Source organism: Megalops cyprinoides, chromosome 1 (genome assembly GCF_013368585.1).
Source record: "Megalops cyprinoides isolate fMegCyp1 chromosome 1, fMegCyp1.pri, whole genome shotgun sequence".
NCBI classification, from domain to species: Eukaryota; Metazoa; Chordata; class Actinopteri; order Elopiformes; family Megalopidae; genus Megalops; species Megalops cyprinoides.
Window position 1 is genome coordinate 31,873,068 of NC_050583.1, and position 13,793 is coordinate 31,886,860.

Sequence of the window (13,793 nt, forward strand, 5' to 3'; positions counted from 1 at the left end):
GAAAGGCTGCTGGTTTGATTCCACTGCTGTTGCACTCTTGGGAAAGGTACTTAATCCAGAATTGCCTCAGTAATCCAGCTGTGTAAATGGGTAACATGTAAATAACTGTAACCTGAGGGTCGCTCTGGATAAGACCATCTGCCAAATGCCAATAATAATGTAATAATGTAAAGTGTCATAAACATGACATGGCTTTACCTGTAGCTCCCTTTCTTTGTAAGTAGCTCCTTGAACTGACCAAGCGTGACAATCCTTCCTTTGACAGATGTCCTGTAGGGGATAGGCTCTCCACAGAAGTAATATGCCACTGTAATGTTCTCACAGGGCAGCTTCTTTATGGTTTTATGCCTGGAAAAGAAACGATAACCTGGTCAAATACTATGATACAAAACATCACTGTGAAAACACCACCACTTAACCTTTTTCAGGGACCTCAAACATAATAAGCACAAATATAGTCTATTATTTGTTTCACACTCACTCATAGTCATGCCACATGGTGACATTGTTCAGCAAACCATCGGGGCAGTTTCTCAGTTGTGGATGTAGCAACACTAAGCCTACCACAGTTTTGTCAGCCCTATAGGCCCAACTGTGTGAAATACAGGTCCAATGCCCTGATTCATGACCGATCCCTTGGGATATCAGCACAGCGGTCAGACACCAGAAACCAGCAGTAAACGACACATGATGAAGAATTCACTTCTGAAGGGGAAAAGAAAAAAAAAAAAAGAAACGGCTGGTCAGTGACCTCGATCTAAAAAGCCATTTTTTTTAATCGGGCAAAAGTCCTTTGAAATCTCTTCAAAGTAACGCAAAGTGACAACATCTCTCCTGAAAAAACGTCTGATCATATTTTATGAGCTGGCGTCATCTCTGCTGGCCTTTTAATGCGGGCCGCGGAAACACATTAAAAAGTGGGGCGATGGTAGGGTGCCGCTTTGGTCCTGCGCTGTCCTGCCAGCAGGTAGCGTGTTCCTCCGCGTCCCCGTCCCCTGTGAAAGCGTGGCAGGGGGGCCCCACATCAGAGCTGGGTGCAGCCCCGTGGGACGCCGCCTTTCATCTGCTCGTTACAAACGGCTCTGAAGTCTCAGCACATCATAAAGCTGCCTGTCTGAGTGAGGACGTGCCTTTGGAGTCTCGGAGGGAACGCGGACTCCACCACAGGAGGCAAAATCCATACACGGCATATCAAAGCTTTGCTCTCTCCGCTTTGGATTGATCAGCATAAGCCAAACCAGCATCCCTTATGTTCTCAGTATCAGAACAGACACTTGAAAGAAATTAAACTAAATGAGACTGGGCACTATAAATGACACACAAACAGGATTAGTTTTCGCTATGCAAAATTATATCAGAGTAATATTAATCGTACACTAAAGTTCATAAGAGACTTTGTTTCCTCTATCAATGTTAATTACAGCCATCAATATTCTAAAGCTATATGCAAAGTGTAACTCAGAGTTATCCTCACCAGTAATGACAGCGAAAATTACTTCTTGCAACTCCTCAGAAGACAATCACCACTTATGTAAATATACACAAAGTACACACTTGGGGGTTTTAGTGTGTTAGTGCACTACAGGACCTTAAAGATCAATTCAAGGCCTTTCCATTTCACCACCTGTACATATACAGAACACAGCCTGTATATCGATGGCCCTGGATACAGGGGTTGGCTGTTCTAGTGCAGGGCAGGGCTAGCGCTAGCACTACAGCGGGGTATAGGAGCTACGGTGCTGGGGGAAGGGGCAGGGGGGGGGGGCAGCTGAACGTACTCAGGCTCGGAGAGATCAATGTCGGAGACCGCGGGCACCACGCTGAGGGGGGGGAACAGAGCGGGCCTGACGGCAGTGCGACCCCTCTGGATCACCTCCATCACATACCTGAGGAACAACCCCGGGAGTTAGAGCCCGCCTGGGGAGGGGGAGGGGGGTCGTGTGAGGTCAGCCTGCGGCATGCGTGCACACCATCGTGTGCAAACCATCGGGTGCACACACGCTTCACAGGGTCACACTTAAAGCACAACCTACAGCACCACACTATCATTGCTCTAGTCTTAATTTCACTGTGCAATGGGATGAGGTTGCTGTGGCAGTGTGTGTCAGATCGACCCACCTGCTGCGCTGATGAAGTACTTTACCTCTGGGACACATCTAACCACTTTACAGCCACTAAGGGCTCATCCTCTGAGAAAAATGTGAGAGGAAAATCTAGCGACGTAATCACAACTGGTTGGGTAGATTTACTTAATCAATGTTTGCTTCAAGCTTTGGCTGAGGTTACATGTAGGAAGCCGATGAACTGTATGATCACTCAGCAGACAGCAGAGATCAGAAGGCTCACCTCTGTTTCGTCTGGAGCGTGCCTGACTTCTTCTTCTCCTCCTCAAGCCGCCTGCGGGCCTCCTCCAGCTGGGTGAGGGGGTTGGGGGCGGGGTTGGGAGGCATGGTGGGGTCCTGGATGAAGGGGTGCGAGGGCTGCACGTTGTTACGGAGCTGCGCGGTGATCCAGGGGTGAACTGCCCCGGGGCGCTCCACCGAGCTGGGCCGCAGGACCTCGTGACTCGGGGTCTTCTTGGCCCCGGTGGTGCTGCTGCTGGGAAGAGGAGAATGCGAGAGGTTGCCGTTTGATCTCTGCGCACAAATGCTGCGTCTCACAGGGCTCGGCTTAAGCTTTGGTTACGTGCTGTTCAGACAAGCTTAAAAAAAATGCAATCCTGAATCCCTCTCCCTCAGCAGCAGAGATCACACTCACCCGTATGGAGTCTTCTTGTGTCGGCCCGCCTCCTTCTCCCCCTCCATCATCCACTGGATGATCTTCTGGTTTCTCTCCAGGTCCTCTTGGGGGACCTGCATCTCAAAGCCGCGGACATCCTCGCTCTTCCCAGGCTCCAGCTTCTTGGAGGGCCGCTTTGACAGCGTGCCTTTGCTGCTACAAAGGATGAAAGCGTTCAACACTTGGAGGGAAGTGCTTTCAAAATCAAAGTGTTGCTGCACAGCTCATTTTCCAGCAATAAAACACATCAGCCGATATCATTACACCATTCATTACAGACTGAAAAAAAGGCAAAAGATCACCAGGTTTACACAGGACGCCAACAACTGGTACGTACTTGTGTCCCAAAGATTCCATGGGATTAGGGACCACCCCCATGCTCTCGGCATAGTTGCGAGACTTGGTTGCATAGTGATACGGCTCTACATTCCAAGCAAAGTTGTTCTGCACCCTCTGCATGGCCTCGGACTCAATCTGCTCTTTGGGTTTGACGCCACCCATGTGGTGGATGTGGTACACATGCTTGTGGTGGTACATGCTGCCCGCGTCGGGCTTCAGTCCCTGTTTGGCCGGGTGCTTGCCGTGCCCGGGGCCGAGCGGCATCATCAGCCCTGGCACCTTGCCGGTCAGGATCCCGTCCGGCGACCGGGACTTGGGCGAGTGGCGGCCGGTGCCTGGAGACTGGCACCCGGGGGTCTTCATGACGCGCTGCACATGCTCATCTAATATGGACTCCGGGTTCTCCTCATGGGCGTCACGGAGCTGGAGTCCATTGTAAGCCGTTTCCGAGTAACGGGCATTGTAGTGTTGGGGGACGGGGGGAAGCTTGTGACTGGCTAGTGAAGGCGTTGTTGAGACGTCAGCATCATCCCCCTCCTCTTCCTTCAGAGGGGAGAAGAAAAACCGTTAAAACAGACTCATCATTAGGAATTACACAAGCACACAAACTTCTTTCAATAAATAATTAGCTACAGTGGCACACAGCAAGTGGCAACTGGACAGCTCTCCTGCACTAAACAACATTAAAACCCAAATAATTTATTCCTCCAATTTTCACTCACATCTGTCCAATGTCCTGCATTATAGACACTTGTAATTTGCCCTTTAGCAGATAGTCTGATTATAAGCAACTTATAAAGTAAGAGAATAAAGTTCCCCTTACACAGTGCTGCGATAACCACACAACCAAACGCATAACTTTGAAGGCATAACCTCCAGACTGCCTGGTGGTGGAAGTATTTCATTAGTTGCAGGTTACATAATTTCATGTTTTTGACAGAAAGTACATTTGGCTAGATGTTCTACCAGCAGAGGTCACTCTAATACATTATTTATAACCAACTACCAAATGACCACACTCATCGCACTCACGCAAAGGAAAAAGGAGAAACAAAAGATTATTCGCAGAGATAGCGCATGTATAACATGAGCAGTTCAAATCCAGGTTTCTGACTTTTTAGCGCTGGCATCATTATATGTGCTGTAATTTTCTTAATGGGATGTTGGTACCATGCACACAGCAGTTTTCATCTGAACTGGAAAAAAACAACTCAGTGGGTACTCCTCTTATTTTCCTCTCCACCCGGTATACATGTGGGGAGGAAAAAAAAATCTACAAATTAAACTGCAAAAGCAGAATCTGACTGGGGTTTGGGCTGTAATTTCCACATCCAGAGATCACGGCACATATCTTTGCCGTCCATCAGCGGGGAACACATCAGGCCAGCGGCTGCTTCACCTGTTCACCCACGTTTGAAATCATTTGGCATGGAGGGCCTTTGGCAAACGGCGGCTAGTAATTTATGGTGTGTGTGGGGCCTTGATGCGGACTGCAGGTAGTGGATTGTGAGGCTTTTTGATGAGTGTCTGGCGCACAGGCATTTTTTTCTCTATGAGCAGCTGTGCAGAACATTACTCTGCTCTCTCATTTTCACAGTTCATTTTGACGAGAGACAGAGATGCCAAATTTGAGACGCGCTTTTTGCACGCACACAGCCAGTCTCTTCTGAATTCATTTAGCGGTACCAAACGGGTCAGAGAATGTAATGAATGTAAGGAATGCTTATTCTAAGGAACAAATAGGTTCATTTGTGGTAATATCGGGATTATGGATTAACTACTGCAATCTTTTAGCCTTTGTCAACTCCCCAAGTACCACGTCATACTCAGAGCATGATATCAACTGGTAAGTGTCAATTACTTTTATACTCTCTTCATTCCAAAGACAAACACCGACACCTGGTTCACACACCACTGCCTGATTAGCATTACGGCTCTGCGTCCCATAATTATAAACAGATGCAAGAAGCATCCTCTGCCATCGATACCCACCACAACACACACAAAGCAGTACCCTTAATAACATGGGATTAATCCAAGAGACGACTGATTTCATTGATTCTTTGGTCTTCATGTTAAAAGCCTGACATGAGCCAATTCAAATTATCTCATCCATCAGAGCTCCAAATTACTTGTGGATTTCCTCAGGCACCAGTTCAATACACCTAACTTAGTACATTCTACCCCATTGCACTCCATCTATCCTGTCCTTATCTAAAGTAGGGCGACTGGTGCACATTATCAGACTTCGCAAATTCATAAGGATAGGTTAGATGAGTGTACAGTTGATACCATAACATTAAGTCTGAAATTGTGTTTGTACAATCTAACTGAAATTTCTTCTCATGCCCAAAATTCCAGAGGTACATTCACGGCAAGAATAATAATGTACAGACAATGAAAATCTCTCTAGTTAAGGTACTTAATGATTGAAATGCACTCTACCGTGACGCCAACTGGATTTCCAGGACGACTAACACTGTAATTTATCTGCCTTGAGATTTAACACCCAGCCTTCTGTATTGCAAATAATCTATTTGTGGCATTTCCTCACACCCCAGTGGAGTTCAAACAAACCCATTAGAGCGCGCTGAGCTCATGAGTGCCTCAATCTGCAGGTGTTCCACCTTATATTGAACACAAAGTGCACAAACACACACAGAAATCCTTGATCTGTCGCGGCAGGAATTCCTCTAAATAACCCACAGTGGCATATTTGCGATTTTTAAAACTGAAAAGCACATTATTGTGAACTCAAAGATTGGAAGTCCTGCTTAAAACCACAGTTTGAGGCTTTGTCACAAGCAGGCCACTATAGAGATCCACAAACAATTTCCTGTTAATGCATATTTTTCTTAAACAATTTTACCACTTCTGTTTTACTCTGCTTTACCTATAAGCTATTTAGTACATTACTTTATGAATCTCTAACCACAAAAAAGTAATAATAAAAAGAATATAATTACTGGTATTTACTAGCTTCTTCTTCTCAGGCAATTGCTAATGACTTCGCAAACAACAAAAAACACTCCACTGTTACAAGGGTCATGCACTGTGGATTCTGTGCAATATATGACCTGAGCAAGGAAGACCAGAGTTCAACAATGGTGCTTAAACATACTCAAGGCGATTTAATTCCCATTATCTGCAGCTGCTACAGCATTATTATACGGACTACCCCTACTGTGGCACAGTGTAAATAGGGGTCCGCTAACAGACCACGACCACCAGGAGCAAAAGATAAATTAATATTGTCATTTTAATACAGTATATTTACCATTTTTAGATGCAAGTAAAGAAATAACACTACAGCACTTTATTTACCTTTTACTGCTCTCTTTGACAGACTGTACATTATGAAAGTATCTTTTTATGAAGAGGAAAAACAGTCCCTAAAGCTGAGATTTCTAGCTAAATGCTAGAGATGTTTCCTTTTTGTCAATCCAGAGTCTAGAAACCATATTACCACTGTTAAGGCACTGAAAAGAACCTTTCAGCACAACCACCAACTGTAGCAGTTACCAAGCTGTATATATGATGTGTGATCTGGAGGAAAAAAAGGGTCCAATAGAACTGCCTTTAGGAAGGTTCCATCCACCCCCATTGTGCCAGCCATTACCTCTCAACATTTACCTATTGAGCAAACAGTGATGCTCAAATGCAAAGTTCTTTACAGTATAAGAAAGTGTGAACAATCTGTTTACAAACCCCGTATTACCAAAAATATTACCATTGAAACTAAGACTGAAGTTGCTGATTACTATACCCTTAGCCTTTGACCTCACATATGAGTTTGAACTAATGAGCTTGTCATCTTACTAGCGCAACTTGATCTGTGCTGAATCAATTCAAGGGAAGTACCTGTGCTATTGCTAGTTGTTTGCTGAGCGTTTTCCCTGGATTGTAGCAGCAGGCAAAAAAGCTAAAAGCAGACTGGTTTGCTGAATATATAAGTATTGTCAAATGTGGGAGGATGCCTCTTAACCCCCTATAAGAATTATTTTTATCATACGAAAACCCTTGCTCTTTTTTTTCCAGCAAAGCAGACCGTTGCCAACCACTCCTTTCAGGTAGCCTAACAGTGATCCCCTTCACCATGCTCAGTGAAGGCTTGATCATCAAACATCCTGTAAGCAATAAATATGTTGTTGCTAACCATACTGACAACTAAGCTGACTCTCCTGTTCTCTTCCATATCAGGTCATTTGATTTTTGCTGTTGTACACGCAACAATAGCTAAAATTTTTAACTGGCACAATCGGCACAGAAACAAAACCGAGGAAAACAGCCATTCCCACAAACAAATCTCCTAGAGTCCATAAGTACGTACCAATCGAACCCTCTTCAGTCGCTCCTCCAGCTTCTCCTGGGCCTCCCTCTCCCGCAGGACACCTTCCAAGCGCCTGATCAGCTCTGCAGCAAATTTTTCCGGGTCGACGTGAATATCCTTTGGCATCCGGTGTGTGCGCTGCAAAAGGGATTCTTCTCAATTCAACATGCCAAGACATACTGAAAACACGGTACCATCTCCCTTCATTTCAGGTTGAAAAGATTTTTTGCAGTATCTGAACGGCCCACAAATGTCACTCCACTCAGTGGTCCTAGCTTTGAGAACATACAATAGACCCTTTCCCATAACTGGAACCAAAACCATGCAACACTAGAACCACAAGCCAAAAAGTTGGCAGATTTCCAGTACACGTTTCCAGCACATTTCCTTTAACAGTGCCACTATCACCCACTGCCTGGCCCAGCCCATAAGGGCAGACTGAGAAAGATCAAATTTCTCTAATACGATGGTAGACAATATACTGGTACGATGAGCTGAAAGGTAAACAGTTATTCCTGACGAAATACCTGCCCTTAGACTCCTCAACATTATGAAGTATTTATCTTTGATCATGTATGTGATTAACCTTCAGAAACATAACATTGCAGCTTGCTTGAATAAAAATAAAACCTACACTAAAAATTTCACTATGACAATTGCTTACCACAGATGTCAACAGCCTTTACTGACATTCTTTTAACCATCTATGCTTGGCAAGTCACGTAATAAACTTATTATTTTTTTATTTTTTTTTTACAATTATGGCTTGTTTGAATTGAAAAGGTTTCTTTTCTGGTAAAACTGAACACTGAACAGAGCACCATCAGTATGCAATCTCATAACTGTACCCTCTAGCCCTGGGTCCATTTATTTGGCACCCGCTTCAACATGGGGCTGAAGCAGCAGCTTCATATCATGTGGTCCTCATTCAGATCAACAACTAAGCAGGAAACCAGAACCTCATGGTTCCACTGGCTTTCACTTCCAACACTAACAGAGGGGGTTAAACATAAAAAATCTTAAAACTTGCTAATACAGTTCTGTTTTGCTTTGAAATGCTAAAAATAAGCATGCCACATTAAAGTGACCTGTGTCTATTACTACACACTAGGAAATTCATCAATTCATTAATGCATACTGCTTGGTAAACTATTAGCCTACAAGCTTTAAAGTGACTAGCTGACTTAATAAGCCTTACTCTGTGTAGATTACATCAAAGGGGCATCTAAACTTAACACAAAGGAGACGCTGTGATATTCTCAGCTTTAGTACCAGCGGGATTCCCTATACAACAAGTCCCCAAAATAAACTCTGGAAATAGATGGCTGGAGAAGAAAATAAACAGATTATCAACTAAAATCACTGCAACCACCTTTAAAAGGCAACTTGCCAAACGCAAGACTCATCACACTAGGCCCAACGCACTTTGATCTCTATTAATACAACTGACCTACACCTATAGAGACATGCACAACTCTTCTTTGTGATTTTATTTATCCAATTAACGTTTTGTATTGTTGATGACATCCATCCCAAGACTGGTCTTGTAAAATGCTGAGGTGAAACAATTGTGAAAGATAGAGGTCTTAAGAATTTCTGAACCATGACTGTGTCTCACAGGTGAAGACCATATTTTGAAAGGAATTAATATTTATTTGTATTTGTAAATGTGAAAGAATCTCAAATACTGAAAATCTGAACACCAGGGGTTGCAAAGGATACATATATGCATTACTATTTCTGTAATATATTCAGCATTAAAGACATTTTTTCCTAAAGTGGAATAAAAAAAAATCTGCTCCTGCTGTAACAGATGAATGCTGATATTGCTTTTGGAAGTTTGCGTTTACAAATGGTAAAATGATTGCAATTCTCTCACTTGTCTCAATGAGAAGCAAGCTGTATGTAAAGCTTGCGGTTTTCATATACATAATTTAATAAGAGAATGCAAAAAGTAAGGGGGCACTCATCAGCTGCCTTCCTCCCCCCACCATCGGTTTCAAAACTTGAGGCCCCAATTAAGCTGGAACTTCCACACTGGGAGATGAAGAGGGAGTCACAGCAGTCAGAAACGTCTGCTCAGATCTGCTGTGAAAGAAGCCGTTTGGGCTCCTGCAAAAATGCGGCAGAGCATTACCGCTCAGTTTAGACACCTCACTCCCTGCATCAGCTATTCACAGCCAGATGATCAAAGACCTGCAGCTACTGTTGCGAATCTTAAGAATGCAGAATCTCATTTCAAGGTGTGGCAGAGAGAGAAGGAGAGAGAGAGAGGAGGAGGGAGAGAGAGAGAGAGAGAGACCTTTGTGCTGAAGCTACAAGTCAAGGATGGAAATGTGCAGAATGGCCACAATGCACCTTGAAAAACGCAGGGCTGTAGCTTCTCATCTGGCTCAGTATGAGGGAAAAGGGATCGATTTAATTTGACATGCAGGTTTTGTTGTTTGCGTGTGGTCTTAAGGCCATGTCTGGATGTCTTTTCTGCTGTCTGACACACCAGTGCGAGCAGAATGAGAGTGGGGGCGCGAGCTGTGGGTAGACTTACAGGAATATGAGGTAGTGGCACTCGCCCATTTGCTTTGGCGCTTTCCTGCATCTCCCGTCGATGCTGCTTGCGGTATCTGTATGGTGGTATCCCATCTCTGAAAAAACACACGAAGAGGATAAATTCAGGGTAGAAAAAAATGTTAAGACAAGAGTTCAAGTTAATGTACAAAACATGATGATATACAGATCTCACTTGACTAAATGTGTTGCTCATGTAAAAACGTGTTGAAAACCACATAAGTAAGAAGTCGGGCACTGAGCTGTTTCGCCCCTATACAGACTACCTGTGTGGGGCCTGAGAGCATGCAGTACAGTGATACGGTTTAGGTTTGGCTTCGCACATAGCATCCTTGCTGGTTAAGTGCTGGCACCTTCACAAGCTGAGCTTCTTCAGCAGCCCAGTATTATGGCTTTCTCCTCCCAAACCTGTGTTGGTCTGCCAGTAAGATAGAAGGTGTGCGGATAGGGCGCTGTGATTTCGTTTTTGAAACGCTGGAGTCCCACTGGGAATGACTTCTCTTTGTTGGAAGCTCAGCAGCAAACAGTTGATAATGGCCTCTAATCTATCCTGCTTCAAACACATGTTTTTGTCCTGCTGTGCTGCCTTTGATGCTTCTCTAACTTAATTCCCTGGTGCCATCTCTGAACTTAGCACATTTTTTTTTCCACTGAATGCTCCCTGGCAGCTCATCCCAAATCTGCTCTTTCAAAGGAAATACTCTTCCGGCTAAGGGAGAGTGCTAAATAACGGCATTTGTCCAAATGCTGGACCTTGGCAGCTCACAAATAATAACTTACAAGTGGTGGCGACGGTTGAAAAGTAAACAGATACAAAAAAGAAAAGCTTTCCACCACTGAATGTGTTTTCTGCTTTCATTCCTGGATTTATAGTTTTACAATGGAAACAATGGCTGTCAGTATATTTATAAAATAGGACATAAAAGTATCAAGATTAACAAAATCAGTGTGCAGCAGAGATCACTAAAAATCTTAAAAGTATCCAGGTCCAAATTAAACCATTGTCCCACTAAAGTCATTTGTATATTTTTAAGTACAATGCACCAGGAGAATCAAATGCAAAACTGCAGGAAGTTCCAGTGACATTTCCTTAGCTTGGTGGAAGCCAAAGGGATGTGAATTTGCCTATAATTTGCTTCCTTAGATAATTAACATAACACACACAAGAGAATTTTCTGGAATACATGATGATAAATATGATTCCATTCTGACACGATAAATACGTTTCCATTATGACAGGATTGTTTCCCTCTCTTTTCTGCATAATGGCACAACACCAGCCACAGTTATCACTACACAGCTGAACTGTTGCGCTGTGAACAGTAAAGTAATACGTCTAAATGCCATCTACAATTTTACAAGACGGTGTCAAATTTAAACTCTTTTTGTGAAATTTTCCATTTGAATAATTACAGGTAACATCTGTCTTTTCATGAATTGATCAAAAGTGTATGTTCAAAATGTATACATACTCCCATAATGAATCTCACATGACATTTAAAACACATTTGGCAGCAGGATAGCGTAGTGGTTAAGGAGCAGGACTTGTAACTGAAAGGTTGCTGGTTCAATTCCCCACTGGGGCACTGCTGCTGTACCCTTGGGCAAGGTACTTAACCCATGTTTGCCTCAGTAAATATCCAGCTGCATAAATGGATAACATTGTAAAAACCTGTAATTGATGTAAGTCACTTTGGATAAGAGCGTCTGTTAAATGCCAATAAATAAAAACTAAACATTTATCCCTTTTACTTTAATTGGTTACGACATGCAAAATTGATCAGTCTTCACTTACTAGTTTACTGCATGATGCTGGAAAAATTCAAGTTGTACTTTCAATGACCACTCAATTTTTGTTTCAAAATTAGGGACATAAAGGCAGAAAAAAAAACACTTTATGCTAAAACTAAAAATTCCTCATACATTCTAAACCCCTACGGTTAACAAATTAACACTAATGACATTTTCAGCAGCTTTGACTGGTGTGACCAATGAGCAGCTGTTAGATTTCAGAGGACCAGACACATATCCTCAATGAATGCTGATTTTCATCCGTGTGCAACAGAAAAAACTGCTCAAATGTCCCTCAGAGTGGTCAGGATGCAGCTAAAAACAGCTTAAAGAAAACACTTTTCAAAGGTCTACGAAAGCAATAAAAACAATGAGAGGGATCTGGCTCATTTTTCCAAACATACACTAAAGCAGCTTTCCTTTCCTGAAATAAAGCAGACTAGCCATTTGTGTGTTCACGCTGCATCTTGCTAAGATTCAGCTGGGTAAGCTGTGGCCTATTCGGGAGGTACATACACGCTGCTGTCCGTCAGGGACAGTGTGTCGGCGTCGCTGGACATGCTCTGTTGCTCGCTGTCGTTGGCGCTGGTGGCAGGAGCCAGGGCATATCCGGTGTTGACATAGTAAGGGTTGACTGGCTCCCTCCATGCTGCTTGCCTGATGTGAGATAAAATGTTTTGGTGTTATAATCAGAGGCATGTTTAATCAGTATTCATAACTTTTCAAACAACTGTACCTGATGAGTATTCAATTTTCAATTAAGTCAGCAATACATCACACTGAGGCTCTTCACTGTCATCTCTCTGATCAGGAGATGACAGACATTTCACTGATAACATCATCAATAATTCAATATCATACATTTCTCCTACATTACACCTTGATGCCTCTCAAATGTCCTGGGAAAATAATATTGCTTCTAACCATCAATATTTGTGATCATAGGCAGACCAAGATGTATTTACTAGAGAAACATGTTACACAAAAAGGCACTGTCTCTCTGTGAGAAAAAAAACACCCTTTAAGGTATGCCTGTGGATTTCACTCACAGCCCTGACATCACTAAAACTGACTTCCCTTACAAATGGTCTTCTACCAAAGGCTGGAGAGTTCAATTAATTGTTCTTTTCAGAATCCAGCAAAGCTCCACAATTGAATTAAAATCCCAGAGAAGAACGCTGAAACCGCATCCTTTTCATGAATTATAAATCTTGAAGGGATTTGGTTCTCTTCATGTAAGTACAATGTCTCTTATGAATCTACACACCTTCAAAAAATCTGCTCCCATGGCTTCTCTCTTGGCAACTGTCTGAACTGAACACAGCTTTCCTGACCAAATTCTGCTCTCTAAAGCATATAAATCAATATCACTCACATGTGAAACAGAAGTTAATTTCATTCATACACTATCAGTTGTTTACAGTAATCATAACCTAAATTAAGGATAATAAATAAAATGTGCAATACATCACAAACAGCGAGTCATCAGAGCAACCTGGAGTGTTTTGGAATGGGACTTACAGATGGCCAGTAAAAATGCTCCAATGAAACAAAGCATGTAACAAAGAAATGTGATAGAACAGACATACTGCCAGACCCTTTGTACTGGTGTGATTCAGTTTTGACACATCCGCTTCTCACATTTTGCCTTGCAATTTAGATATACAGGCAACATAAGATGTCTCAAACAATGTCTTTTTCTGAAAATGGAAAAATTGGCAGGAAAAAACTGATGAATATCAAAGTTACATTATTTGATATTGACATAAAATAGCAGCAGCATATCTGGAATTGCTCAAGTGTTTCAGAGCATGTCAAGTGGTATGTTCAGATCTGAAGCAGCCATTTACACTGCCATGTTACAGCTACCTTCTTGTTTTCCTTAAATGTGCTACAGATGAATTTTAATATAAATACTATTTAATCAACATAGTCAATTTCCACCTTGTTTAGGTATTACAGTGTTTCAATTTACTCTCCTCTTTCTGAG

At 42.8% G+C, this 13,793-nt stretch overlaps 1 protein-coding gene across 4 annotated transcripts in view; it reads right to left on the reverse strand.

The window, feature by feature from the left end:
• The window catches only part of LOC118779117 (axin-1-like), a 29,531-nt gene that overhangs the window by 574 nt on the left and 15,164 nt on the right, over positions 1–13,793 (reverse strand). Inside the window, exons 2-9 of one of the 4 annotated variants that reach the window (XM_036531048.1) lie at positions 12,320–12,460; positions 9,993–10,089; positions 7,448–7,585; positions 3,116–3,660; positions 2,758–2,934; positions 2,347–2,595; positions 1,779–1,886; positions 199–348 (exon numbers count right to left, since the gene is read on the reverse strand). In XM_036531048.1, the coding sequence (XP_036386941.1) occupies positions 199–348; positions 1,779–1,886; positions 2,347–2,595; positions 2,758–2,934; positions 3,116–3,660; positions 7,448–7,585; positions 9,993–10,089; positions 12,320–12,460 (1,605 nt within the window). Of the gene's footprint in view, positions 1–198; positions 349–1,778; positions 1,887–2,346; positions 2,599–2,757; positions 2,935–3,115; positions 3,661–7,447; positions 7,586–9,992; positions 10,090–12,319; positions 12,461–13,793 lie in introns of all 4 variants that reach the window. The other 3 variants (XM_036531040.1, XM_036531023.1, XM_036531032.1) reach the window with 3 other exon arrangements.